The sequence below is a fragment of the Muntiacus reevesi genome, chromosome 5 (assembly GCF_963930625.1).
Source record: "Muntiacus reevesi chromosome 5, mMunRee1.1, whole genome shotgun sequence".
NCBI lineage: Eukaryota > Metazoa > Chordata > Mammalia > Artiodactyla > Cervidae > Muntiacus > Muntiacus reevesi.
The window spans coordinates 40,922,692-40,950,527 of record NC_089253.1 but is presented as its reverse complement, the minus strand read 5'-3'; the positions used below and the strand labels follow the sequence as shown (position 1 = coordinate 40,950,527).

The 27,836-nt window shown below is 61.0% G+C and overlaps 1 protein-coding gene across 1 annotated transcript; it reads left to right on the top strand.

Annotated features, from left to right (window-relative positions):
* The first annotated feature begins 750 nt into the window (after window positions 1-750).
* On the top strand, window positions 751-21,455 carry ATG2A (autophagy related 2A). Its single transcript, XM_065937675.1, has 41 exons — window positions 751-1,192; window positions 3,565-3,727; window positions 3,848-4,000; window positions 4,127-4,229; window positions 4,639-4,774; window positions 5,110-5,208; window positions 5,511-5,607; window positions 5,700-5,864; window positions 5,971-6,111; window positions 6,670-6,907; window positions 6,994-7,138; window positions 7,239-7,331; window positions 7,765-7,923; window positions 8,021-8,264; window positions 8,611-8,707; window positions 8,808-8,964; window positions 9,655-9,797; window positions 9,877-10,016; window positions 10,111-10,268; window positions 10,730-10,880; window positions 11,017-11,216; window positions 11,311-11,391; window positions 11,624-11,730; window positions 11,828-11,920; window positions 13,299-13,369; window positions 13,592-13,668; window positions 14,377-14,547; window positions 14,692-14,818; window positions 14,905-15,119; window positions 15,666-15,874; window positions 16,118-16,253; window positions 17,695-17,895; window positions 18,110-18,211; window positions 18,299-18,383; window positions 18,480-18,615; window positions 18,701-18,773; window positions 18,924-19,006; window positions 19,244-19,365; window positions 19,499-19,653; window positions 20,586-20,738; window positions 20,828-21,455. Exons 1-41 carry the CDS (start codon window positions 1,022-1,024, stop codon window positions 21,062-21,064), a joined length of 5,787 nt encoding a protein of 1,928 aa, XP_065793747.1. The 5' UTR covers window positions 751-1,021; the 3' UTR covers window positions 21,065-21,455.
* Window positions 21,456-27,836: the final 6,381 nt, after the last annotated feature.

Below are 27,836 nucleotides of genomic sequence, written 5' to 3'. Positions count from 1 at the left end.
GCTCAGCTTTCTTTATAGTCCAACTCTCACATCCATACATGACTACCGGAAAAACCATAGCTTTAACTAGACAAACCTTTGTTGGCAAAGTAATGTCTCTGCTTTTGAATATGCTGTCAAGGTTGGTCATAACTTTTCTTCCAAGGAGCAAGCGTCTTTTAATTTCATGGCTACAGTCACCATCTGCAGTGATTTTGGAGCCCCCCAAAATAAAGTCAGCCACTATTTCCATTGTTTCCCCATCTATTTGCCATGAAGTGATGGAACCAGATGCCATGATCTTAGTTTTTAGAATGTTGAGTTTTAAGCCAACTTTTTCACTCTCCTCTTTCAGTTTCATCAAGAGGCGCTTTAGTTCTTCTTCGCTAATATTCCAATGAATATTCAGGACTGATTTCTTTTAGGATTGACTGGTTTGATCTTGCAGTCCAAGGGACCCTCCAGAGTCTTCTCCAACACCACAGTTCAAAAGCATCTCACACGCTAGCAAAGTAATGCTCAAAATGCAAATGTTTTCACTTAATTGTTTCTAGAGATGAGTGCTGGGGCTCTGACACTAAGTAGTCCTCCAAAAAGCTTTTACCAAGTTTAATGGGACACTGTCGCTTTAAATCCTCCTCAACCACCTCAAGTACCAATTGGACGAGTCGGCACATGCGCATTCCTTTGAAGGGCTGGCACCTCAGGCTACAGCCTTCCCGGAGCCCGTAGGAGAGGTTAAAGGTCCACCCACACAGAATTTGTACGCAAGCGTAAATCAATATCGGGAGCTCTATATCGTACTGGGAGCCCAGTCCCTTTTTCGCGCCTGAAGGCTCCGCCCCCGCGGCCAATCAGTAGGCCTCGCCCTTTGCAGTGACCAATGGCAGTGAGCGTGGGGGGCGTGGTCGGGCGTCCGGGGGTGCGGCCTGGCGCTAAGAGAAGCGGCGGGGTGAGCCGGGGGCTCTAGTGAACAGCGCAACCGGACGGGGAACGCTGGCAGGCGGCGAGTGGAAGCGGCCCGGGCCCGGCGGTCCCCGAGATGTCACGATGGCTGTGGCCGTGGTCGAACTGTGTGAAAGAGCGGGTTTGCCGCTACTTGCTGCACCACTACTTGGGTCACTTCTTCCAGGAGCACCTCAGCCTGGACCAGCTCAGCCTGGATCTGTACAAGGGCAGCGTTGCCCTGCGCGATATACATCTGGAGATCTGGGTAAGGATCCGAACCCGGGAAGGGTCAGACTCGGGGGGCTCAGCGGCCTGAGGCTGCCTGCGAAAGGGTCGACCTAAGGGACCAGGCACCGGAGTGGCGAGGCCTTGGGCTTCCGGCCCTTTCCAGGGGTCAGAGGGACCCCAGCCAGTCGCGTCCAGAGCCAGAAGCTAGACGAGAAGGTGTCCCTGCCTCTTCTTCGCAGGAAGAGAAACTGAGGCTGGGGAGCCGGATATCACTTCTCTGGAGAATGCTAGGATAAGCTATCAAATTGGGGGCCAGAGCTGAGGGTGGTGTCAAGGGGCCAAGGAGAAGGTGAGGAGGGATTGCAGGAACTAGGGGGCCCTGGTGGGACCAGGCCAGGGATGTGGCGGAGTTGGGACATACAGCTGGTTGGGGAAGTCTGGAAGGGGTCCAGGACCCTGCTGTGGGCACCTGTGGGAAAGGTGCCCTGACCTCCTGACCCCACGCCCCAGGCTCAGTGGGTGGCGTTCATCTCCGGATATGGATGTCAACAACCGCGTCAGCACCCTTGTTGATCAACACTTTGTGTGACTGCCACTGTTGCCTACTTCCTGCTTTGGGGAGAGTGGGATGGACCAAATGGGTGTTTGGGGAGGGGCTTGGGCATCAGCATCTAGCATCACCTAGAGGAAAGCCCTGGAGGAAAGGTGGAGAGGTCTGGCCTGAGGCAGAGAGGAGAGAGATTCTGGGCAAGCGGACAGGAATAAGGTCTGGGTCAGAGGCCTGAGGCTGGGGGCGGTGAAGAGCTGTGACTCATGTACAGCTGACCTGGGAAGTTGCAAAGGAGCTTCCATGTAGAGGCGAAAGACCAGGGCTGGCACTGGGTCAGCCCTCAAAGTCCAGAGCAACAGGGGTGGGCAAGGGGACAGGTGGTGGTTGGTGGTTTAGTCGCTAAGTTGTATACTTATACAAGTATATAAGTTGTATATAAGTTGTATACTTATACTATATAAGTTGTATACTTATACAATTTATATATATATATATACATACTATATAAGTTGTATACTTATACAGTCCATGACCCCATGGACTGTAGCCTGCCAGGCTGCTCTGTCCATGGGATTTCCCAGGCAAGAATACTGGAGTGGGTGCCATCGAACCTGGGTCTCCCGAATTACAGGTGGATTCTTTACCAAATGAGCCACCAGGGAAGCCCCCATGAGGACAGGGGCTTCTCAGTTTTCTAGGGGAGCAGACAGTGTGCCTCACCTCAATATAGTCTGGGCAGGAAGAGTTGGGCTTTACGGTAGACCAGGCCTTCCTGAGCAAACGTGGATCAGAGGAGACCTCCAGGCCCAGAGTTGGTGACACTTCATACCTGTGAATCCCAGTGCAGAAGACCTTTTCTGACCTCTAACCTCAGCCTCTTAGGCTGGCCCAAACCTGTAGGCTGCGTCTTTCTACACTTCCACCTGCCCTACCCTCTGGTTGGGGAGTGCATTGACTCCTAGCTAGGCTACTTTCCTTGCTGGCCTCCAGGGAGGAGTTGACCCCTGGTGGAATGCCAGTTCTTTCCCCATATGCCCACCCTTCTCCAAGCTGCTAGGCCTGCAGCCCCTACCTTGTGGACCCCCAGAGAGGCCTGGTCCCTGGGGACCCTGCAATAGGAGAGTTCCCAGAGTACAGTGGTTACTAGACGAGTCCCTTCTGTTTAGGCCTCAAGTTTCTCCACCTGTGCATCTCTGGCTAAGGAATTTGGACTTGATCTCTGTGGACCTTCTGGTTCTGCCATGTATTTTATTCATGGATCCAACAAAGGTTTACTGAAGCCCTCTCTGGGTGGCACCACACAGTACCTAGAGTCACACCGAGAAAGCAGGTGGGCTCCTGCTGCCGGGGAGCTCCCAGACTGGTGCAGGGGGCTGCCCCTCTATTTGTAACGGGAGGCTCTGGCCTTGTGCCTCAGAGAGAGGTGCAGCTACACCAGGTGGAGTTGGGGGTCCCCCTCCAGCTCAGGTCAGCCCCTGCCTGCCTCTCCCGGACACTCCCCTTAAACCCCATGCTCGCCCAGGTGAACGTGGGCTGCCGTACTCGGCTGGGCCTTTGCGCATGCTGTTCCCATGCCTGGAATGCTCCCTTCCATCCCCTCTGCCTGGCTCCCTCCTCTTCCTCCTTCAGCTCCCCCTTCCTCAGGTTTGAAAGACTGGGCGTGTTGGACTGTACAGTAATAGGGCAGCCAAGAATAGGGATCAGTTGAGCAAAGGTAGGATTTTGTAAGTAGCACGTGGAGGGATGGGAGAGCAAGGGTGCTCTCTAAGGTGGAACAGGCTGGTGAGGAGTGCAGTAGCTAGGGAGACAGCCAGGTTTGGGAGTTCCCTGAGCTGGCTTTGTCTCCTGTTTGCTCCCAGTCTGTAAATGAGGTACTGGAGTCTATGGAGTCGCCACTGGAGCTGGTGGAAGGCTTCGTGGGCTCCATTGAAGTGGCCGTGCCCTGGGCTGCCCTGCTCACCGACCACTGCACTGTGCATGTGTCGGGCCTCCAGCTCACCTTACAACCCCGCCAGGGCCCAGGTAAGAGCAGGGTGAAGCTCAGGTGGGGGGGTGGGGGAGGGGAGCAGACAGCGGGAGTGGGCCTGGGCACCCAGGATCCGACTAGGCCCACCTGCCCTGAGACCCGCTTCCTACCTGCAGGGCCGGGGACCGCTGACTCACAGAGCTGGGCCTCGTGCATGACCACGAGCATGCAGCTGGCTCAGGAGTGCCTGCGGGACGGGCTGCCTGAGCCCTCTGAGCCACCGCAGCCCCTGGAAGGACTGGAGATGTTCGCTCAGACCATCGAGACTGGTGAGCAGACCCTTCCACAGCCCTTAGCTCAAGGACCTCAGGCAGCACCCTGCTGCCTGATGGGGAAACTCTCTGGCCCTCACTGCTCTGCCTGACCTGAGACCCGCCCCACTCCCCACCCCTCAGTACTGCGAAGGATCAAGGTGACCTTCTTGGATACTGTCGTGAGGGTGGAGCACTCGCCGGGCACTGGGGAGCGTGGCGTCGCAGTGGAGGCCCACGTGCAGAGGTAGGGGCAGGCTGAACTGGTGGGCTGTGTGAATGGGGAGGGGAGCAAGGGGCTGCTGAAGGGCCCTGGCCCTGCCCGCATCCCCATCCCAGGCTCCTAGGAGGTGTCAGGCCAAGTCTGAGTGGGCCTGGGCTGTGGCCGTGGCAGAGGGAGGTGGACTGTGCTGGGAGCCTGGAGTGGTGTCCAGGGGCCAGGTAGTGCAGGGCCAGGGTGGCTGGGCGCCCAGGATCAGGTCACACGCTGAGGGCCTGAGGAGTAAGAGCTGGCTGTGGAGCTCCAGGATGGCCTGGCTACGATGCAGTAGCTCTGCAGGCCAGACGTCACTGACCCCAGACTTCTAGAATACGGTGCGTGGCAGGGGGCCCCAGCTCGCAGTGGTCCAGGCACTGTCTGATCCTCCACTCCCCAGACTGGAGTACTTCGATGAGGCGGTGCGAGACCCCAGCCAGGCGCCCCCGGTGGACGTGCACCAGCCTCCTGCCTTCCTCCACAAGCTGCTGCAGCTGGCGGGGGTCCGCCTGCACTTCGAGGAGCTGCCCCAACAGGTGGGCCGACTCTGGTCCTCACAGTCTCTTTCTCCATCGAATCCCTGTCCTCGACCCACCTGTCCCTCTCCACCCCTTCTGACCATGTGCATGTTCAGTCATGTCTGACTCTTTGCGATCCCTTAGACTGTAGCCCGTTGGACTCCTCTGTCCATGGAATTTTCCAGGCAAGAATACTGGAGCGGGTTGCCATCTCCTCCTCTAGGGGATCTTCCCGACCCAGGGATTGAACCTACATCTCTTGCGTCTCCTGCATTGGCAGGCGGATTCTTTACCACTAGTGCCATTTTGACTGCATCTTTTCAACCCCTCCTCTCCTATATCTCGTCTCCCAGGAAGGACCCCCAGAACCGCCCTTGCAGATCGGCAGCTGCTCAGGGTGCCTGGAGCTGACAGTGAAACTGAAGCAGAATGAGGCCTTCCCAGGCCCCAAGGTGGGTCCCCAGGCCCCTGGGGACGAGGAATTATACCCCATTTCAGCGTCCTTCTCAGCAGAGCTGGTCTTCCCTGGGACAGAGTGAGGTCATTGGGGCGGGAGCGGGGGGAGCTCACTGCCTTCTAGGCAACTGGAGAAACAGGGAAACAGGCTCAGAGTGGTCAAGTTGGGGCCAGGGTCGCACAGCTAGTTGGTGGCCGAGCTCAGCGTGGTGGCTGGCAGGCTGCCTCCTAAGGGTGAGGGCAGGTGGCTGGCCGCAGTGGCTGGCATGGGCTCCATGGTCACTCACTCCTCCCCTAGCTGGAGGTGTGTGGACAGCTGGGCTCCCTACATCTGCTCCTGACCCCACGGCAGCTCCAGCAGCTTCAGGAACTGCTCAGCGCCGTGAGCCTTGCAGGTGAGACATCTGGGTAGTCCCGGGGGCAGGGGAGGATGGCTGGGAAGGGGCAGGCAGACGGGACTGACTCAAGGCCGTGTCCTCCCCTGCAGACCCCGAGAGCCTGGTGGACAAGCTGAACAAGAGTCGCCCACTTGGTGCTGAAGACCTGTGGCTGATCGAACAAGATCTGAACCAGCAGCTGCAGGCGGGGACTGGGACTGAGCCCCTCAGCCCAGACCCCCTTTCAAACCCCCTTATCAACCTGGAGAGCACTGGTGGGTGTGGAGCTAGACCTGGCAATTGACGGGGGAGTCTGGTATGGGTGCAGGGGCCGGGGGGCCGAGCCCGGCCGTCTCTGAGACGCCTTCCTCTGGCCCACAGACCTCTTCTTCTCCATGGCGGGCCTCACAAGCAGCGTGGCCTCAGCCGTGTCTGAGCTCTCGCTCTCCGATGTAGACCTGGGCTCCTCTGTGCACAGTACCACAGCCTCCCGCCGGCTCTCTGCCCAGGCCCCCCCAACCGGTGAGTCCTCCCAGGTCAGGGAGAGCTGGAGGAAGGCGCGGTGTCAGGTCATGTTGCTTATGTGCGTGCAGAAGGCCTGGGGGTCCACCGTTGGGGACTTGGTTCTGGGGGAACACTCAGGGGAGTGGCAATGTGATGGACAAAGCCTGGATTTCAGAGTCAGTGACCCTGGGGGATTCCCACAGGGCTCAGGCAGCAGAGTCGGTGACATTGGCCCAAGCACTTAAACTCTTGGAGACTCAGTTTCTCCTTTCATGAGGGATGAGATCTGACCCCGCCAGGCTGTTTGTTTGGGAGCTTATATGTGTCAGCTACTGGGTAAGCGCTTTATCACCTCCAGTTTGTCCAGTTTCCTTGAAGGGGTTGAATCGAGCCTGGACTCAGTGTCTGATATAAACAAGGCTTCGTGTCACCCCTGCCTGGCCAAGCTCCCAGCCAGAGTCAGGGTTCACTTCAGCCAAGGCGTCTCCCAGCCCCAAGCCCAAGTGTCTGACTATCGCTTGACCTGGGGTCCCCACGAGCTCTGGGGAGCTTCTGGTGAAGCCTTTGTCCTCTCAGGCAGGACAGCCCCGGTGCCCCCCTCGAACTCCCTGCGCCCCGACTCGCTGCTGAAGATGACCTTGGGGGGTGTGACCCTGACCTTGCTTCAGACATCTGCCCCATCTTCTGGACCACCTGACCTCACCACCCACTTTTTTGCTGAGTTTGATGCCACCGTGGATGGGTCCTTCGGCTCCCATGACTTGCACCGTCTCCGACCGCGCTTCCAGAGGGCCTGTCCTTGCAGCCATGTCCGGTACAAGCCCAAGGCGGGCCTGAGCACAAGGGGACTCCCCGAGCCCCTGCAGTCCCTGCTTCTGACACCCAGCTTCTTCCCCGTAGGCTGACGGGTGCCGCCGTGCAGCTGTCCTGGGAGCTGCAGGCAAGCCGGGGCCGGCGGGTCTCCAGCACGGAAGTGCGCTTCGGGCAGCTGGAGGTGCTGGAGTGCCTGTGGCCCAGGGGCGCCTCGGAGCCTGAGTACGCAGAGGTGAGGGCTGACAGCCTGTGCGTGTGGTCGGCTGGGCCTGGAGGTGAGGCTGGGCGCGGGGGCTCAGCCTGACCCCGCCATCTTCCCCATCCCCGCCCAGATCCTGAGCTTCCCCAACAGCCTGCGATCCCAGGCCTCAGCTCAGCCCTGTGCTCACCTGCGCCACACACAGACCCTGCGCCGGGTGCCCAAGGTAAGCCACCCAACCCCAGGCCTGGGGGCCCTTGGCTGTTTGCTGTGGGTGTTGCCCCCCACCAGCCACCCCTGGTGCCTCCCTGCTTCCACCCTCTACCCCATTCCCTGTACTCCATCCAGAGCACACCCCCCACCCCAGAGCCCTGAAATACCCCTGGGCCACGTGCATGCCATCCTCTCGGTCCCACTCCTGGCTCATGTCAAAGCCCTGCCAGCCCATAGGGCTGGGGGTGGTTGGTTCTGGGCAGCGTGGTTGTCTGACTCGAGCAGTCCGTGACACCCCACTCCCCTCCCGGGTCCCATCCCCGAGCTCGTCTCCTCTTGAAAGGGCTTTGTGTTCTTCCTGTTTTCGCTCACGGAGACCCCTGCCCATCCTGCCCTCACCTCCCCTGCCACACAACCCTCGCTGACATAAGCACCCTCCCCCTCAGAGCCGGCCCCGGCGCCCACCTGCCTGCCGTTGTCACTCAGAACTGGCCCTGGACCTGGCCGACTTCCAGGCAGATGTGGAGCTGGGGGCTCTGGACCGGCTCGCTGCCCTGCTGCGCCTGGCCACCACACCTCCTCCTGAGCTGCCTGCGGGCCTGCTGGTGAGAGGCCCAACCAGGGTGGAGAGCGGGGCATGCATCCTCTGGCTCCTGACCCCGGGGGTGGGGGGGTGGCCGCAGCTCTGATTGTCCCTCACAGACAGAGCCCCCGCCGGCAGCCGAGCAGCACACACTGGTGCGGCTCTCAGCACCCCGGGCCACGCTGCAGCTGCGTTTCCCTGTCGCTGACCTGCGGCCTGAGCGGGACCCCTGGGCGGGCCGGGCCGTGCGGGCCGAGCAGCTGAGCCTGGAGCTGACTGAGCCCCAGTTCCAGTCAGAGTTGAGCAGTGGGCCTGGTCCCCCAGCCCCCACCCGCCTGGAACTTACCTGCTCTGACCTGCATGGTAAGACTCCCCCAGGAGACAACCCCTTGGGCAGGGGGCTGAGGCCTCTGGGAGAGGTGGGCTCGGGGCCCCAGAAGGGGCTGGGACATGAGTGGGGTCCAGGCCTCATCTGCTTTGTGTGGCGCCCTCACTGCCCGTTCCCTGGGCTCCTCTGCGCAGTGGGCAGAGTGGACCGTTTATCCCAGGGCCGTTGCAGACTGTGGGTGCAAGGGAGGGCATAGGTCCGTAAACAACAAAACACAGCTGTCGTGGGCAAGGCTCCAGGCCCCCACTGACCCACGTGGCATTGAGGAAGAGATGGGGAGAGGTGGCAGTGACGACCCCCACTCCTCCCCATCCCCTCCAGTCACCTATGAAGATGGAGAGAAGCCGCCCGTCCCCTGCCTGCGGGTCTCCAAAGCTCTGGATCCCAAGAGCCCTGGGCACAAGTACTTCCTGCCCCAGTAAGTCGGGGCTCTGGAAGGAGCAGGCAGGAGAGGAGGGCTTTGCTACCGAGGGCAGAGGGAGGCCCCGCAGGCCAGTGACAGGCCTGTGCCCTGGCAGGGTAGTGGTGACCCTGAACCCCCAGCTCAACGCACAGTGGGAAGTGGCCCCGGAGAAGGGAGAGGATCTGGAGCTGTCGGCTGAGAACCTGTGTGACCTTCGGGAGCCCGAGCCCTCACCCTTCTCCTCCAAAAGGACAATGTACGAGACGGAAGAGGTGAGGTCCCGGCCTTCTGAGTCTCTTAGGAGCCACTTGGTGGCTGTGGGTCAGGGGGACAGGACCACCTGCAGGGCCAGATAACATGTGACTCAGCACCAGTGAGAATTTCATGTCTTCCATTGTCTCTGGTCAGTGAAGAGTCAGAAACACCACAGCTTGTGGGGCCTGAGAGTGAGGGCCGTGGCAAGGGCAGCGCCCTGGGCCTTGGTGGGAAAGATATGACCCCATCCCATCAGCCATTTCTCAGCAGTGGACATTTGGGCCGCGGGATCCTCTTCTCTGAAGGTGCTGAGGGTTGACTGAGAGGCAGTTAAGGGCCTGGCCTCTGGTCCAAACGGCCTCAGTTCGAATCCAGGCTCTGCCACTCAGCAGCTGTGTCATCTCAGGGGATTGTCCAACCTCCTGGAAAGTGAGCTCCAGATGAGCTTCTGCATCCGGAGAGTGGGTGTAATGACCCGTCTCACGGGCCTGCTCTGAGGATAGAGGAGGTAACATAAATGAGGCCCCTTGGAGCAGGGTTCTCATACAGTCAGTCCTTCAGGCCAGACAAGATGGCTGCCACACATCCCAGCAGAGGAGGCACGTGTGAATGACGGCTGGAGTTCGGGAAGCAGATTCTAAGTCTGGCAGCAGGCCCTGACCTCTCTCACATCCCCTTCCCTGCTCTCCCCACCCGCCCCCCTCAAGATGGTGATCCCTGGAGACCCTGAGGAGATGAGGGCCTTTCAGAACCGGGCCCTGTCACTGTCCCGCTGTAGCCTAGAAGTGATCCTGCCCGCCGCCCACATCTTCCTGCCCAGCAAGGAGGTCTACGAGAGCCTCTACAACAGGTGATGGTGTGGGCGGGGCAGGGGCGGCCAGGGCCTGGACCGGGCCCCCCTCACTGCCGTGGTCCAACCGTCCTCCCAGGATCAACAACGACCTGCTCATGTGGGAGCCCGCAGACCTGCTTCCCACCCCTGCCCCCGCTGCACCCCCGGCCGGCTGCCCAGATGCCTCGGGCTTCTGGCACGACAGCTTCAAGATGTGCAAGTCTGCCTTCAAGCTAGGTAGGAGGCATGCTCCGGTGGGTCCCGGGGGCCGGGGCAGACCCTCCCCCACCTCCAGGTCTCCTTGCCACTCGGCTCCTTGATCTCACCCTAGACTCGGACTCAGACGACGAGGACACCCACTTCTCAGCGGGGGCGTCAGGTGCCCCCCAGCCCCTTGCCCGTGAGTCCCGGAACCGTCGCTCCCAGAGTACCTTCTCTGCACTGGTGACGGTGCTGAAGGGCCGGATCACCGCCCACTGTGAGACCAAGGTGAGGACCACCCAGGGGCAGGGACTCCCAACTCCAGAGCCACTGGCAGGAAAACCAGGCCTGAGCGAGCTGCTTCAAGTTAGGAATGTGGGAAACAGAAGCCCCATTGAGGTCCGAGTGTGGCCTGCCCAGCCATTAGCACGCACCTGCCTCCCAGACCCACCCATGCCACCCCACCCATTCCATCACACCCCATCAGCCGCTTACTAGCACCTGCCGTGTGTAAGGCACTCAGGGTTAGGGTTAGGTAAGGCTCGGAGTCCAAGCAGGCACCATCCAATGCTTGGAGGTAGACAGGGAGGGTGACCCTTCTCCTCTGGGTGCTGCCCCGAACCTCCAGCAGTCTGGAGAGCGGCCAGAGCCAATCTCAGTCAGACTGGGACTCGGAGGACCCCTGACCCCGAGGGAGTGGGGGCTGCCGAGTTAAGCCTCTGAGGCCAGGCTGCGTGCTCTGTCTGCAGGACGAGTGTGGGAAGCGGCTGGAGGGCGCCCATGGGGAGCTGGTGCTGGACGTGGAACAAGGCACTATCTTCAGTGTCTCTCAGTACCGAGGCCAGCCGGGGCTTGGCTACTTCTGCCTGGAAGCTGAGAAGGCAGCACTCTACCACCGAGGTGTGAGGGCTGGGGGCCAGTTGCCATGGGTCCCAGGGGTCCATGGTCAGGGGTGGTCTCTCAGGAGGGATGTGTGCCCTCGGTAGAGTGGGTCGTCCACCAGCTGGGCAGGGGAGCTCACCAGATACCTCCCCAGCGGCCATGGATGACTACCCACTGCCCGGTCGCCTGGAGCTGCCCACTTTTGCTCCCCCGGCCCAGCTGGCCCAGACCATCTACCCGTCGGAGGGCGGGGTGACTGAACAAGGAGCCTCGGGCCACAGAGGCCAGGGCCGGGGCCCCCACATGCTGTCCACCGCGGTGCGCATCCAGCTGGACCCTCACAGGAACGTCAAGGTACAGGCCCACCTGCTTCCGGCCCACCTGTCTGGTCAGGGCTGTGCCTCCCGGGTCCCTGGGGCTCCCGTGCTGACTCTGCCCTGCCCCCCAGGAGTTCCTGGTGACCCTGCGGCTGCACAGGGCCACCCTGCGCCACCGCATGGCCCTGCCAGAGCAGAGCTGGCACTCCCAGGTGAGCCGGGGCGGGGGTAGCGGGCAGGTCTCCAGGCCTGGATGAGGCAGGTGTGAGGGGTAGGGACTGGGCCAGAGCTGACCTTGAACTGGAGCTGACTTGTGGGTGGAGCCCCTGGGCCAGGGTGTGGTGGACAGCTGGTGGGCAGCAAGTAGGGAACTGGGCTGGGGTCAGGGGTTGGGGAAGGAAGAAGCTCCCTCACCCTCATGTACCTCTCCTCTGGCCCCCAAAGCTACTGGAGTTCTTAGATGTCCTGGATGACCCAGTGCTGGGCTACCTGCCTCCAACGGTCATCACCATCCTACACGTCCACCTGTTCTCCTGTGCCGTGGACTACAGGTACCCAGGCTCAGGGGCCTGGGGGCCTGGGGCTGGGGCCAGGCTCTCATGAGCCAGGAACCTGCCCCAGCCCAAATGTGACCCCCTTCCCTCCCAGGCCCCTCTACCTCCCTGTACGTGTCCTTGTCACTGCTGAGACCTTCACCCTCTCCAGCAACATCGTCATGGACACCTCTACCTTCCTGCTCAGGTATGCAACTCCTCCTACCGAAGCCCCCCATCCATCCCACCCCAAGTCGGCTGTAGCTACCCCTTCCCCAGGGTCCCACATACCTGCTGTGTGTCCTCAGGCCAGTCTGAGCCTTTCTGTGCATCTGAGTGATCCCTCTCTGAGGAAGTCTAGTAGGTTACACCTACCTAGAGGCAGTCAAACCTCTGAGGCAGAGCATTTGAGCTCTTGCCTGATAATCTCACTTCTGGAGGTCGTCCTCAGGACAAAAGGATAAGAAGGGTGAAATATAAAGCCTCCATAGTATAATTTAAGAGAGTCAAAACTTGTAAACAATTTAAATGACCCAAAATTACGACCTCAGTCAGTAAACATGGCCTTGTGCTCAGTCACTTCATTCATGTGCGACTGCGACCCCATGGACTGTAGCCTGTCCGGCTCCTCTGTCCATGGTATTCTCCAGGCAAGAGCACTGGAGTGGGTTGCCATGGCCACCTCCAGTGGCTCTTCCTGACCCAAACATGGCCTACCCAACCATTAGAGTCAAATTTAAGAACAACATTGAAAAATGCCATCATATAATGTTTACTGAAAAAAATAAGATATAAAGCCATATATACATACTTTTTAAAAGATTTTTGGGGGTGCGTTTATATATGTGTCCGTGTCTTCACGGAAAAAGATTGGAAGGAGATGGATAGCTATCCCTCAGTATCCACAGGGGCTTGGTTCCAGGACCTCTCGTGACACCAAAATTCAGGGGCGCTGAAGTCACTTATATAAAAGGGTGCAACATTTGTATGTATCCCATGCACATCCTCCCATATTCTTTTAAGTCATCTCTAGATTACTTTTAACACCCAACACAGTGTAAATGCTACATAAGTAGCTGCTAGCATGCAACAGATTCAAGTTTTGCTTTTTGGAACTTTCTGGATTTTTGTTTGTTTTGGTTCCCTGACCAAGAATGGATTTTTTTAAAAGTATTTTTGATCTGCAGTTGGTTGGATCCTCAGAAGCAGAACCCACAGATAGGAAGGGCCAAGGTTCTCGTCTCAGAATCTGAGATTAGCTATATTCTTACTTATTTAAAAGCAGTGGGGGGAACGCAGGACATTTCCCTCCCAGGGCTGCTGTGAGTTCCGGGTGAGGTAGACAGCTGGATAGATGTGCAGAAAGAGAAATGCTGCCCAGTGTCCCCGAGTGCCTGCTGGCTGGGCCTATGGTTTCCCCATGGTACAGACAAGAACGCTGAGGCCAGAGAAGGGCCAGCACTAGTTTCTTGTCAGCTTGGGATGCCCTGTCAGGGCCCCCTCTGCCTGTCTCTACGAGCCCCACCTTCTTAGGAGCTGCGACCCTGCAGCGGCTCCCGGCCCTTCTCAGCCCTGTTCCCCGCCAGGTTCATCCTCGACGACTCCGCCTTGTACCTGTCCGACAAGTGTGAGATGGAGACCCTGGATCTGCGGCGAGGTGGGCAGGGCCTAGACTGGGCTCCCTCCCCTCTGAGGGACTGTGGCCCCAGCCACCCCCAGAGTGGCCAGATGTCCTCCCCCAGCTGCCGGCCAGGTTCTCAGGGCCCACAGACACGCGCACGCACACCAGGGCGGCACCCACTCAAACCCCAGACTCTCCCACCAGGGCCGGGGCTGGGTAGGAGGAGGCAACAGGGCCCTCTTCTGCCTTCTGCCTCAGATTATGTCTGCGTCTTGGACGTTGACCTCCTGGAGCTTGTGATCAAAACCTGGAAGGGGAACACTGAGGACAAGCTGGTGAGTGTGACTGGCACCCGGGGTCCACCAGGGTCCCCAGAGCCAGAGCAGGTATCTGGGCGAGGGAGCCCTCCGGGCATCACTTTTCCCCACCTGCTGTCTCTTTTGTTTCTGCCCCGGGGCCTGGCTCAGGTCACAGTCCCTGGCAGCCCTCCCCTGTGGTTATCGGCCCTCCTGGGAGCCCTAGACAGACATCCCTCTGTAGGAACCCCGCCAGCACAGGGCAGTTGTAGCCCAGGAAGAGCAGGACCTGAGGAGACAGCCCTTGGGGGCCCCTGATTTCCCCTGATTTCCCTGTTTGTAACAGACAGATACTAGGCCTGGTGGCTCAGTTGGTAAAAAATCCTCCTGCAATGCAGGAGACCCAAGTTCAATCCCTGAGTGGGGAAGATCCCCTGGAGAAGGAAATGGCAACCCACTCCAGTATTCTTGCCTGGAAAGCCCCTTCAACAGAGGAGCCTGGTGGACTACAGTCCATGGGATCGCCAAGAGTCGGACACGACTGAGCAGCTAAACCCCCACCACAGGCCCCGGCTCACCGGGCTGAGGTGCGGGACTCGGGGGCCTGGAGCCACAGAAGAGCCCCCGTGCCTCCCCGGACAGCCCTCGGCGAAGCCGCTTTTCCCCTCAGGCTGAGTGTGCCCATGCACTCAGCGGGTTGTTGACTGGCCAACGCAGGCTGACTTCCCGCCCCGCCCCGCCCCGCAGAGCCAGCCGCTGTTCGAGCTGCGCTGCTCCAACAACGCGATGCATGTGCACAGCTGCGCCGACTCCTGCGCCCTGCTGGTCAACCTGCTGCAGTACCTGACGCGCGCAGGGGACCTGCACCCCCCACCCCGGCCGCCCAGCCCCACGGAGATCGCAGGCCAGAAGGTGCAGGTGAGGCCCCGCCCCTCCGGCTCCCGGAGCCCCGCCCAGGCCCTGCCCCTGCCGGGGCCCCCACCAGGGCCCTGGTGATGGGGACGCCCTGGGGCCCGCCCCCGCTCCTAACTCGAGCTCACCAGTACCCCCTGCCCGGCCCAGCTCTCAGAGAGCCCCGCCTCCCTGCCCTCGTGCCCTCCGGTGGAGACGGCCCTCATCAACCAGCGGGACCTGACAGACGCCCTCCTGGACACTGAGCGCAGCCTGCGGGAGCTGGCGCAGACCTCAGGTGGGGTCGGGGTGCGGTGGGGTCCACAGAAGCAATCAGTACTCACACCAGGCAGCCCCCTCAGCCGGCCCCTCCCTCCCCCACAGGCGGCCCCTTCTTCCAGGCCTCTCCAGTGTCCGTCTACCTGTTCCCCGGAGAACGGAGTGGGGCTCACCCCGCCTCACCTGCTGCTGGGGCTCCCACTGGCAGCTTGGGGTCCCGCTCCGGGGCCAAAGAAGCTGAGAAGGAAGAGGAGGGGGATGGAGACACTCTGGACAGCGATGAGTTCTGCATCCTGGACGCTCCTGGCCTGGGCATCCTGGTGTGTGGTGGGCAGGCTGGGCAGGGCCAGGAAGAGGGTGCTCAGTTAGGGGCCCTCCTAGAGCTCCCACTGTGAGAGAGGCAGGAGGTGGTCACCGTCTGAGGGGATGAGGGTTGGAACCACAGGTAGGGCTGAGAAGGGCTCCCTGGGGAGACAGCCCTCACTGTGGGCTTGGAAGAAGTTGAGGAAGGTCCAGAGGAAGTGACAAGGCATGGTGTCTGGGGCAGAGGGGTGGGGACTTTGAGGGTCAGAGGGAGAGGAGCAGGGCAGACAGCAAGAGGGGGAGGAGACCCATTCACTGTGAGGGTGCTGGCCTCCCAGCCGCCCAGTGCCAGTGGGAATGTTCAAGCTCACTGTCACACACAAGCGAGACCTTGGTTCAGGGAGGCAGGAGCACGGGGCACTCAGGCCCCTCCAGGTCACGGCCCATGAGACTCCCCTTTTGTGAAACGGGAGAGGGGAGAGGGCTGTGAGGATGGGGGAGACAAGCAGCCTGGACCGGGGGAGCGGCTGTGCCCACGTGCTCACATGGCGTCCCCCCTGCAGCCCGCCGACGGGGAGCCTGTGGTGACACAGCTGCACCCAGGCCCCATCGTAGTGCAGGATGGGCACTTCGCGCAGCCGCTGGGCAGCACGGACCTGCTGCGGGCACCTGCCCACTTCCCCGTGCCCAGCAGTCGAGTGGTGCTGCGTGAGGTCTCCCTCGTCTGGCACCTCTATGGTGGCCGAGACTTTGGCCCCCACCCTGGCCACAGGTGAGGAGGAGCAGGTGTGGGTGGCAGCAGGGCCCCCAGGAAATGGGGCCTGGGCTGGGGTCCAGTTCTGACCTTTGGCAGCTGGTGACCTTGAACCCAAGCCTCATCTTCTGACCTTCAGGCTTCCTCTTCCCATGCCCCGCCTACCTCCCCGGGGGAGGGTCTCTGGCCCCAACTCTGACCAGAGGGAGTGTGGGAAGGGGATTCTCCCTGAATCAACTCGTCCCTTGTTCCTCTGCCCAGGGCAAGGGTCGGCCTCTCAGGCCCCCGGAGTTCCCCTTCTCGCAGCTCCGGCCCCAACCGGCCCCAGAACTCCTGGCGTGCGCAGGGGGGCAGTGGGAGGCAGCACCACGTCCTTATGGAGATCCAGCTTAGCAAGGTGAGCGGGGAGCTCAGGCAGAGGAGGCAGGGGTGGGGGACCAGAACAGGCCCTCCCCTGCCTGCTGCCCAGCTAGCGCTTCACTCCCTGGAACCCGCGGGTCGTGCACTTGGTCAGCTGCTGTGCTGTTCTAAGTGCTGGATACAGCGATGAGCAAAACAGACAGAAACCTGCCTTCCTGCCCCTTGCGTCACAGTACAGGGAGCCTGATAGGACCAATGTGTGTGCTCAGTCACTTCAGTTCTGTCCAACTCTATGGACAGGCTCCTCTGTCCATCGGATTCTCCAGGTGACAATACTGGAGTGGGTTGCCATGCCCGCCTCCAAAGACTATATACACATATACTCAAATGTGATGAGTGCTTGGGGAACGTGAGCAGCGAGAGGCCTCAGGGAGCACGGGGAAGGGCTGGAAAGTCCTCGTGGAAATGTGCCGTTTTGCACAAAGTTGTGAGGAAAGGAGCCCAGAGGAGGTTTTCAGGCACAGGGCACGGCGTGAGGGCTACAAACCAGGAGCATCCCTTGCATGTTCTGGGACCAGCAAGGAGGCCAGCGAGACTGCCACTGAGAAGGAAGGAGAGCAGTAGGAGATGAGGCCAGTGATCCGACCCTGGGCAGGCTCCATAGGCCCTGAGGACCACGGGCGATTTTGGGTTTTACCAGAGGGACGGTGGAAAGAACCACAGGATGGGCTGCTGGACTGAGTGTCCGTGAGGGAGAGAGCGAGCCAGGCTGGCCTGAGAAATGGTGCAGGTCAAGGGCCGCTTACTGAGAGCAAGCCCGCACAGACCCACTCCCCGAGCTCACAAGGGCGCAGATGCTGAGAGAACTCCGGGGGAAGTGCTTCAGAGGGGTGGCGAGGGTGCCTTGGACTCCAGACAGGCCAGGGGGCTGGTGATAGCGCGGAGCGATGGGGAGAGAAGGCCGGGGCAAGGGCCTGCGGCTGAGGGAGGCTTTGACCTGTCAAGGGCAGAGAGGCCAGGGTGCCGCACATCAAGGGCAAGGGCCAAGGGCGGACTTGGAGGGAGAGCGCAACCTTTCCAGGCCATGGGGAGGAGTCTGCAGGCGTGGGGTGGGCAGGCGAACACTTTACAAAGGTGGACGGAGAAGGGGCTGGAGGGGATGAGCAGGGGGGTGTTCAGGGGAGGGGAAGCGGCAGCCCCGAGGCCAGGGGCGGCTGCAGAGGTGACAGACGTGCGGGGGGACTGGACGGATGTGTAGAGGAGGCAGGACTGACAGCCGTGGTGATGGAGAGATGCCAGGGAGGACCACACCCTCAAGAGTGACAGGGGCGCAAGTGCCACTCGGGGGATGGGAGGGCTGTGAGAACGGGGCCTGCGGGTTCACCAGAGGCTGTGCGGAGCGGGGCTGAGACTGGGGGGGCCGGGGGAGGGCTGAGAGTGCAAGGAGCTGCCCGCTCAAGCAGCTGTGTGCCCCACAGGTGAGCTTCCAACACGAGGTGTACCCGGCGGAGCCAGGCCCGGTCGCCCCCGGCCGGGAGCTGGAGGAGCAGCCGCTGTCCCGCCAGGTGTTCATCGTGCAGGAGCTGGAGGTCCGCGACCGGCTGGCCTCCTCCCAGATCAACAAGTTCCTGTACCTCCACACGAGCGAGCGCATGCCGCGGCGCACCCACTCCAACATGGTACGGGCTCCGCCTGGGGCCACACACATCCACGCACGAGCCCGCAGGCACACACACACACACACACACACACACAGAACTGTGAGTCCAGGAGGGTGGGGCCTCACAGGCGGGCTTCACTGAGGGAGCGGCCTCTGCAGGACCAGCTGGGTGAGCAGTGGGGGGGTGGGGGCCTGAGGCCCAGCAGGGCCCAGAGCTCACCTCCTGCCTTCAGCTCAAGGTCAAAGCGCTGCACGTGGCCCCCGTGACCAACCTGGGGGGCCCTGAGTGCTGCCTCCGCGTCTCGCTGTTGCCCCTGCGGCTCAACGTGGATCAGGTGAGCAGGCCACGTGGGGACGGAGCCTGAGCTGAGCCCGCTGCCCCCGCCCCCGGCCTCTGAATCTGACCCCCTCGCTCCCCGCAGGACGCCCTGCTCTTCCTCAGGGACTTCTTCACCACCTTGGCAGCCAGCATCAACCCCATGGTCTCAGCAGAGACCTCCGCCGAAGGTGAGCAACTGGGCCGGCAAGGGGAGGGTCCGGGCCTCCCGCCTCACCACCATGCCTGGGCCCACTCCTGGTCTGTCCCCACCATCTCCCCTCCAGCTTGCCCTGAGACCCCGGTCCCACCCAGCGGCCCCCAGGAAGGGCAGCCCGAGAGTGTGGAGACCACCAGCTCCCAGGAAGCCGCAGGCGGTAGGCACGGCGCCCCCTCTGCCGAGCAGCAGCCCATCTACTTCAGGTAGGGTGTTGGGCCGGGGACCCCGGGCCAGGCCGCAGGGGGCCAGGCCAGTGACCTCAGGATCCTCTCCCCACTCCCCATCCAGGGAGTTCCGCTTCACGTCTGAGGTGCCCATTTGGCTGGATTACCATGGCAAGCACGTCACCATGGACCAGGTGGTGAGTGGGCTTTCAGGTCCCCATCCTGCTGTGGCCTTGGGAGGCCAGGGGGCAGGCAGCACTGGCCGCTGTCAGCCTCTAGAGGCTCCAGGGGGCTGGGCCAGTCCCTGGGTCCCAGGGTGTAAACTCCAGCTCTTCTCCCCTCCCCAGGGCACTTTCGCAGGCCTCCTCATCGGCCTGGCCCAGCTCAACTGCTCCGAGCTGAAGCTAAAGCGGCTCTGCTGCCGGCATGGGTGAGCCTCTAGGTCTCTCACAGGGCCCTATCTCTGTTCCTGACTCGGGCCTTGGCCAAGACCTCACCCTTCTGGCGCCTCAGTTTTGTCCTCTGTGAAATGGGCTCAGTCAATCCCTCCATACAGGGCTGGGTGGAGCTGTGGGGCATGTTGGGGTGCTTTGGGTCCCTCTGGCCCTGTGACCCCTCAGTGAGTGGGTCTGCTTCGCCCTGCCCTCCTCTCCCCACCCCATCCCAGGCTCCTGGGCGTAGACAAGGTGCTGGGCTACGCACTCAATGAGTGGCTGCAGGACATCCGCAAGAACCAGCTGCCTGGCTTGCTGGGGGGCGTGGGCCCCATGCACTCAGTCGTCCAGCTCTGTGAGTATCTGGCTTTGGGGGCTCTGGAAACTGCCACACTCGGGCAGCCTAGAAGCCGCTCTGGGGAGTTAAGTTCCCGCAGCAGGGTAGGTGGGGGCAGCCTCGGGCATCTCTGACCACCCCGTCCCCCTAGTCCAAGGGTTCCGGGACCTGCTGTGGCTGCCCATCGAGCAGTACAGGAAGGACGGCCGCCTCATGCGGGGGCTGCAGCGGGGCGCTGCCTCCTTCGGCTCGTCCACAGCCTCGGCCGCCTTGGAACTCAGCAACCGGCTGGTGCAAGCTATCCAGGTGAGCGGACCCTCGGCGTCCAGGGCAGGGAGGCTTTGCTCCACGGTGCCTGGCTCCCTCCTCATAGCTCTGCCGAGCGTGGGCAGTCTGGACGTGTGAGATCTGGGAGGAGGAGTCACGGAGACAGCAGGCCAAGTGACCAGCCTGGAGCCCCCATGGCTGCCGTGTGGGGGCGTCAGGCCCCCAGCTCTAGAGCCCGCTAGGTGTCCATTCATGGCTCTGCCCTGACGGGGAGGGAAGGGGCTGGTTCCCTTGAATGAACCAGAGATTGACCGTCGCGCTTCACCAGGCCCGGGGGGGGGGACGTCCGGGGATTGCCCTGTGAGCAGCTGTAGATGAGTGCCCCGGGTTCTGGAGTAGAGGGGTGTTGTGTCCAATCTTAGAAGTGAGGGGGAGCGTGCAGATCCTCGGGGCAGTTGGGGAGGGGCAGGCAGGATCTCTCGAGAGGAGGCTGGAGGGATACGCAGGTATCTGAGGCCCTCCCAGGGCAATGAGCTGGGGTGTGGCCCGGCCAGGTGAGGAGGTTGGGTGAGGGGAATGACGCTGGGGGTGAGAGAACAGAGGAGCCAGCAGACAGTCACCTCGGTGATAGCTCGGTGATCTGTGGGGGTGGGAGAGGGGAACCCAGGTCTCTGTCAGGGCCGCCCCTGGAGCTCCCAAGGAGCAGGTGGGGAGGACAAGGTGCTGGACTCAGGCTGCATCTGTAGCACCCCAGACGGGCAGGAGGAGGGATATGGGTCCAGAGGACATTCGGGGAGTCCCCTCAGGAGGCATGAGGTCACCCGAAAGCCCCCTGACCTGGGGGTTGGGATCTTGGCAGGACTCCAGAAGCAGCACATACAGTGTGGCTGCTGGGGAGGCAGGGGTTGGGGGGGCGGTGGTGGGCTCCCTCCCGGCCCTGTGTCCTCATCTGGTGTCCCCCACGCACCCAGGCCACAGCTGAGACCGTGTATGACATCCTGTCCCCAGCGGCGCCCGTCTCGCGCTCCCTGCAGGACAAGCGCTCTGTGCGGAGGCTGCGGAAGGGCCAGCAGCCCGCCGACCTCCGGGAGGGCGTGGCCAAGGCCTACGACACGGTTCGAGAGGTAAGGAGGCCCAGCCCCGCTCCCAGTTGTCCCACGTCCACACCCACACCCCCACCACGGACCCCCGCGCTGACCGCCGGCCTCCACAGGGCATTCTGGACACAGCTCAGACCATCTGCGAGGTGGCGTCTCGGGGCCACGAACAGAAGGGGCTGACCGGCGCCGTGGGGGGCGTGATCCGCCAGCTGCCCCCGACCGTGGTGAAGCCCCTCATCCTGGCCACCGAGGCCACGTCCAACCTGCTGGGGGGGATGCGCAACCAGATCCTCCCCGATGCGCATAAGGACCACGCTCTGAAGTGGCGTCTGGACGAGGCCCGGGACTGAGCACGGGCCCGGGACCCCACCTCGCACGGCCAGCCCAGGGGCACCTACAGAGCGCTGCAGCCCCCTGCTGGTTGGGCCAGGCCTTCAGAAATGGACCAGGAAGGACCCTGATGGGCCTACCCGCTGCCAACCGCTGTGAGAGTGGACCTTCCCTGCCTGGGGCCTCAGCCCCGTCTCTGCACTTTTCCTCCCGGGAGAAAGGACACCGCGCCCCCCCACCACCTGGGCCCACACTGCTGCCTTGTTCCAGAATGGAGGCTCTCACTCAGCCAAGTGTCTTTCTGTGTCTCGGCGGGAGATGGGGGCACGGACACCGTGTGGCTCAATGTATTTTTAAGCTCCTTGAGCGTGTGGGTCAGTGTCTGCATGACGTGGAATAAACTGCCCACCGCCAGCCCCTCCTGTGTCCCTGCAGTGCCCCCGCCTCGACCTGCACCGCCCCGTCCCCAGCTCTGTACCCAGCACCGCCCAGCTCACCACCAAGGGTGCCACACCCTCTCCACCCACCGGGCAGGTGAACAGCCCACCGCCCCGGCCTCGAACCCAGCCACCTGCCCGCCTCTGTGCTCCTCCCCTCCGCTGCCCTTTGCTGCACTGGGCCCCTCGCCCCTCTCCTGGGGGACTGCCACCCTGGCACCACTTGTGACCTGGCAGGCACTGGGTGGAGAGGAGAGGAGGAATGGTCCTTGGAGCCCACCTCACCCAGACCACATTTCTTGGTGCCTCCCCCAGAAAGCCCAATACAGCCCTCCCTGGGGCGCTGGGAGGGCGCTAGACCAGAGCAAAGGGTAGGACTGTGCAGGACCCCAGGGGGGCTCAGGCCCCGACCCTGTGACCCGAGGCCTCGCCCTCCGTCTCCAAGCCTCAGGCCCCTCCCAGTCATCTCTGCCCAGCTGACCCAGAGGCCACGAGGGTCAGTCAAGGCCGTTCCTGGAAGGCTGGGCCCTCTGGGGCCGCGCCTGCTTTCCTTAGCAGGTGTTCAGGTGACTGGAACCTCTGCCCTGGGGTCCCAGCTGCACCCTGGAGGGGGAAGGGGGCCTGACAGTGAGTTTTGCAGAGAAACACTCGGGGTCGGGGAAGTGGCTGTCGCCTGCCCCCTCTCAACACCTCTCACCTTGTTTCTGGTGAACAAGGAAGAAGGGGCCGCTCTATTGGGCCCCTCCCCACCCGTTCTCCAGGAGCACTGCGCTGAGATGTGAGGGCCTGTGGGGAAACTGAGGCCCAGGTTAAGAGGCTCACCCTTCTGTGGCGTCAGTAAAGCCCCCCAGCCCGCTTTGTGCCCTGTGGCCCCTCCTCGGTGAGGGCCTGGGCACCTAGTGAGCAGGCAGAAGTTTTGTCCTAGGGGCACCCCTGGTCCTCGCTGCCCGCGGTCGCATGGGCCGGTGGGCCACACCATGACGGGAGTGGGGTTTTGATGGCTGGGATCCTGATGCCACCAGGAGAGGCAGGTGGGGCCCAGGCTGATGCTTCCTGGAACTGCCCCACCCTGCCCGAGCACAGTCCAGGGTTTGATGCCCTTCGAACTGCACTTGTGATCGGTATTGACAGGCGGCGGGGTAATCATTAACTGCGGCCAGGGGCTGGGCCAACGGCTCAAAAGGCGCTGGGCCCAGAGTGGCCCCACTTCCTCCTCATGCCCCGAGGGCCAGCCCAGCACCCAGGTAAGAGCCTTCCCTGAGGGATTAGGTCCCTGCAGCCCCTCTGCCCTCCCACCCCGGATGCTCCCGAGCCCAGCCCTTCTAAGAAGAAAAGAAGGGACCCGAGGCCACTCCTGGGTGACCCAAGCGAGTCCCTTCTGCCCCTGGGCCTCGGTTTCCACCAATGGGACAAGGGTCAGGACTCCTGAGTGCATGGTGGGCGGCATCTCTGCCGCTGTTCCTGCCTCTGCCAGACCAGGTACTTGGTCTTGCCTGTGGGTCGTCGAAAGAGCCTGCTCTGTGACCTTGGGTAGCCTCCTCTGCCCGCCAGGGCCGGTTTCCACTGCTGGGAAAGGGGTCCATGGCCTAGGTCCACTCTAAGAGCTCCAAGTCCCAGGTCCTCTTTCTCCCCAGAAGCTTTGGGGTCTCCAAAGAATGCCCTAGGCCTCACAGGACCGGCATTGTAAGGGGCCACAGCCTGTTTGATGGGGCTGAGAACACACTGCAGGAGGGAGGCTGTTCCCCGGGGCCCTGGGCCAGCTCAGGGACCCCAACCAATACCAGCTTCTCCCCACTGGGGGAGCAGACCCAAAGGTGGAAGGGAAGGTGGAGTCCCAATAGCGCCGGCCAGGGTGACCTCACACGCCCTGGTATGAGAACCAGCAGCGGCTCAGAGAGGTTAAGCCACTTGCTCAAGGTCACCCAGCTCCCAGGACCCTGCTGGCAGTCAGGCCACTGAGGTGCTGAGCACTCTCCCAGAAGGCAGCGGCTCATAGCCCTGTGCTTAGCACAGGGGGTGATGTCTCAAGCGCCTTCTCCGGTTCCCTGTGCTCCCCGCCCCCAGCTCTGTCCCTTTCCCGTTCTCTGCCTGCCCCTCTCTTCGCCCTCTCTTGGCCCCCGGCCTCACTCTCCCACTCTCTGTCTCCCCTTCTCTGTCCCCCCGCCCATTCTCTCTGTCTCATCTCCAGCTTCGTGTCTGGCGCCCTCCTCAGGGTGCTGGGCATTCAGAGGTCCCTGGAGATCGCAGATGCCCAGTGTTCCCTGACTGTTCCTCCGCCCTGTGGCTGCAGCAGGAAGGGTGGGCAAAGGGCAGAGAGAGGAGGCCACAGCGGCAAACCTGAACCTGGGGCCCAGCTCTCGTTGGGAAAGAAATGAGGAAACAAGGAACTTGGGGAGAGGGTGTGGGGGTGTCAGTGGGCAAAGGCTGCCCGGGAGCTGTAAACGGGAGCCACTCCCGGCTTTATGAGCAGATCTGGGGTTGAGCCTGGACTTCGCCCAGAAGGAGTGCTGGCATCAGACTCCAGGTGTGGGCCCCAGATGATAAGAAGCCTCCATAAAAAGACTGGACCAGGGGCCGTGAGGACAGGGCCCAGGCCTCCAACTGGCTCCCACCCCCTGTAACAGCAACTCCATGTGGAAGTACCACTAATTCCAGTGGGGCTGCTGTTATCTGGGGTGGGAGTCACACCCACGGAGGAGGCGAAGCGGCAACTGCCCAGCACACCAGCAGGGACCCCCACCCCATGGCCACACTCCCAGCACCAGGGTGGCGACAGGCGGTGGGCTGTCAGCAGGCTGCCGAGACCGAGTGCACAGGGCTCTGACCTATGAATTGACAGCCAGTGCTCTTGTGTCCCCTCTGGCTGCCAATTCCATAGGTCACAGGTATGTTCACCTCAGTGCCAGCCACCAGGACCTGCGGGGGAAGGGGCGGGCTGGGGGTGCCTGGTGGGCCGTGAAGCCTGTCGACCACAGTCCTGCCCCCTTCCGCCCTTTCCATTTTCCTTGTACGGGGAAGATGAATGAATGACTTTAGGGCTCCACCTCCACTGGCTATGCTGTGTCTGTGCTCAGTCCCTGCAGTTCCCTCTGAGCACCCTTCCCAGCCTTTTTGTCAGGCTTACTTACTATTAATAACTGTTCCAAGCTTTGCTGGATCATTTGCTGCCTCTAGGAAGCCTTCTTAAAGCCCACTTGACCAGAAGTGCCCAGCGAGCACCCCCAGCACCCCATGCTTCCTGCAAGCACTGCATTCTCCCCGTGTTTCTGTTCTCCCCACCACCTATGGCTCAGCCTCCAGCCCAAGCCAAGCCCAGGTGTGTGCCCAATAAACTTCTGGACCGACCCTGGGCCTCCACCTTGCACCCTGAGGAAGCACCACCAACGGTCCAATGTGGCCAAGAGGAGCCAAGGACTCTGGGTTGCAGTTTGGGCTGGAACCCCCCAGGAGCCAGGCCCCCGCTCCGCCCACCCCTTCTGCCCTCTTGGCTGCCCAGGCCCCGCCGTGGACAGAAGCACGGCCCCCACCCCTGCTCCGGCTCCCATAGTAGCCTCACTCCTGCCTGATTTTTATAACATGGGGTTCTGGGAACATTTTCATTTGAATAAAAAGGTTTCTGCTGCTAAAAAATTAGTATTTAAACATTGGAAACACAGACCAAGGGATAAAGTCCAAATTGCTTAGTAAGTGGAATGTTCTTAAGCCCTTTCTGTGTGCTGGGAGCTTGCCTACATCAATCATCTGGAATCACCCCAGCAGCCTTGTGAGGTAACTGCTGTAAGACTGGTCTGGGAGACGAGAAGATGGACTCAGAAAGGGTGAGCATCTTGCTAAAGTCACAGAGCAAGTCGACCTTCTCCCTCTAAGGACTTCGCGCGGCTGGGAAAGGATCGGCCCCCTTTCTCTCGCTCCTTCCCACATGCAGCTTTGCTCTCAGTGTCTGTCAGCTCCAGATCCCCGGGGCCCCATCCCCTCTACTGGGGGCCCTCCGGGATGACCCTCCTATGACTGAACAGTCTGCTCCCCCAACCTGTATCAGCTCCTTGGGCCCCTCTCTCTGCCTCCTTATCTCATTCTGTGTGGGGCTGAGCGCTCTAAGAGCTTATCTTATCCTTGTGTTGATCCCAGACTCCTCGAGGGCAAAGTCCGGGACTCATTCATCTTCCCTGGCCTGGCAGCCCAACACAGTAGGTGTTCAACATACTCTGACTGGGGTGAGGATCTGAACTCTGATCCTCTCGGGGCTGTCAGGCCCCAGGCCTAGAGTGCTGGCTTCTGGGGGAAGGGGTAGCAGGCAGCCTCCTGTTCTGGGTTTCCTCCTCCACCTGCCTCTACAGAGCCCTCTGAAGGCTCTCAGAGGCCAGAGGCAGACCCAGCTCCCTCTCCTGGGCTCCTCCATCACCACTGACTTATGGCCTTTCCCCAGCAGGCGCCGGCCCTGTGCACATCTCACCTAGCCTGGAGATCTCCAGGATGCCTCCCAGCTCACACTAGAACCAGCTTTGCCCTCTCCCCCACTCACTGGTCCCCAGGGTGCTCTGTGGCCTGTCTTAGATCTCCCCTTACCCCCCATCACCAACACTCAGCTGTTCTGCCTCCAGACTGAACCCCGAGGAGCAGCGGCCACTGACTTTGTTTCCTGAAGCCTCAGAGAGTGGCACAGAGTAGGTGTTTGAATAAATGTACACGCTGAAGGAGCAGGTCTGTGAATGAAGATGCTTGGGGGAGGGGCGGCAGAAGCCTGGAGCAGTCAGCACAGTGCCCGCGGGGAGGGGGCCCTCAGTAAATGCCAGTCAGCCGCTTCCTCACCATTTCCACACATCCATGGACCAAGGCGATGCTGACTAGGGTGGCTGAGAGTACACACAAATTAACTGTCCACCCTCAAAGAAAGGACGTCAGGGAAGGAGTGGTCAGAGTTGGGTGGCCTTGATCGGGACAGGTTCCCTGAGGAAGGTGAGTTGAGTTCAGCTTTTGTTGAGGTGAAGCCCAGCAAGAGGTCGTGAGCACTGGAGGGGCAGAAAGAGTGACAGGGGCAACGGTGGGTGCTGAAAGAGGAAGCCGGCATTCATGCGGTCGGCCCGGGAGCCCCTCTTCTGCAAGCCGTACTCCCAGCGGCCACCAGCAGGGGGCGCGCCGGACCGCCTCCCCGCCCAACCCTGGTCCCAGCGGCCATACCCCGGCCCCGCCCCGCCCGGACCCCTCCCGGTCCGCTGGACACAGCGCCCAGCACGCAGCGGCGGGTCCCAGGTGTTCAGCGCGCATCTCACACTAAGTGAGGTTTCTGGTGGGACGTTTATTGTTGCTTGTGTATAAAACAAATGCATAGTATATATTCAATGAGTATAAAATGAGTCCATGTGTAACACCATTGAAGATAAGAAAATCTGCCTTGCAGAGCTTCCTTGCAGGTGTCCTTGAAGGTGGCCCCTCCCCAGGTAAGCAGAATGCTGACCTTTACCATAACCATTTCCTTGCCTTTCTCTGCGGTCTATCACCCAGGTACCTAGCCCAGAAGAGTGTGTGTTGATTTGGCCTGGGGTCGTTTATTGAATCAGTGGAACCTTGCGGCTGGGTGGATGCCATGTGGTTCCTGGAGCCGTAGTTTGTTCCCATTCGTTCACTGCCCACAGTGCCCCATTGCATGAGTAGAGTCCAGTTGATTCATCCAGTGGACTGTAAAGGGACCTTGGTACTACTTGGTAATGAAGGAGCAGATACCGGAGAAGGCCACATGGTGCCTGAGAGAGGGGTACCTTGTTATAGCGCATCGTGGCTGGCTTTCGGGAGTTTTGGATCTTCGTTCTCCGACCAGGGATCAAACCTGTGCCTGACTTCCAGGGAATTTCCTTCTTTTTGTTTTTAACAGTCGAGAAACTTTCAGAAAAGCTGTGAGAGAAGTACAATGACCATCCATATACCCTTTGCTCAGATTCATGGTAATTATCATTTTGCCACATTTGCTTTCTGTCTCATACACATTATTTTTCTGAACCATTTGGCAGGAAGTTACGTAGGTCATGACCTTTCACTCAAGTATTTCAACATGTATCTCCTAAGAAAACTGACATGTCTTACACAACCACGGTAGTTACCAACTTGGGCCTGGCAACCGTGATGCAACACTGATGCAACCCTGGGATGTGATATGCCAGCCCCTCTCCGGAGTCTCTGATTGTCCCAGTGAACTGGGTTCACGCCTCACGTTTGGTTGTTAGGTCTCTTTAGTCTTTAATCTGGAACAATCCACAGCCTTACTTTGTTTTTCAAGACTTTAACGTTTGTGAAGAACAGAAGAGCTGTGGTCCACGGGGTCGTAAAGAGTCAGAAAAGACAGTGACCAAACAACAACAAC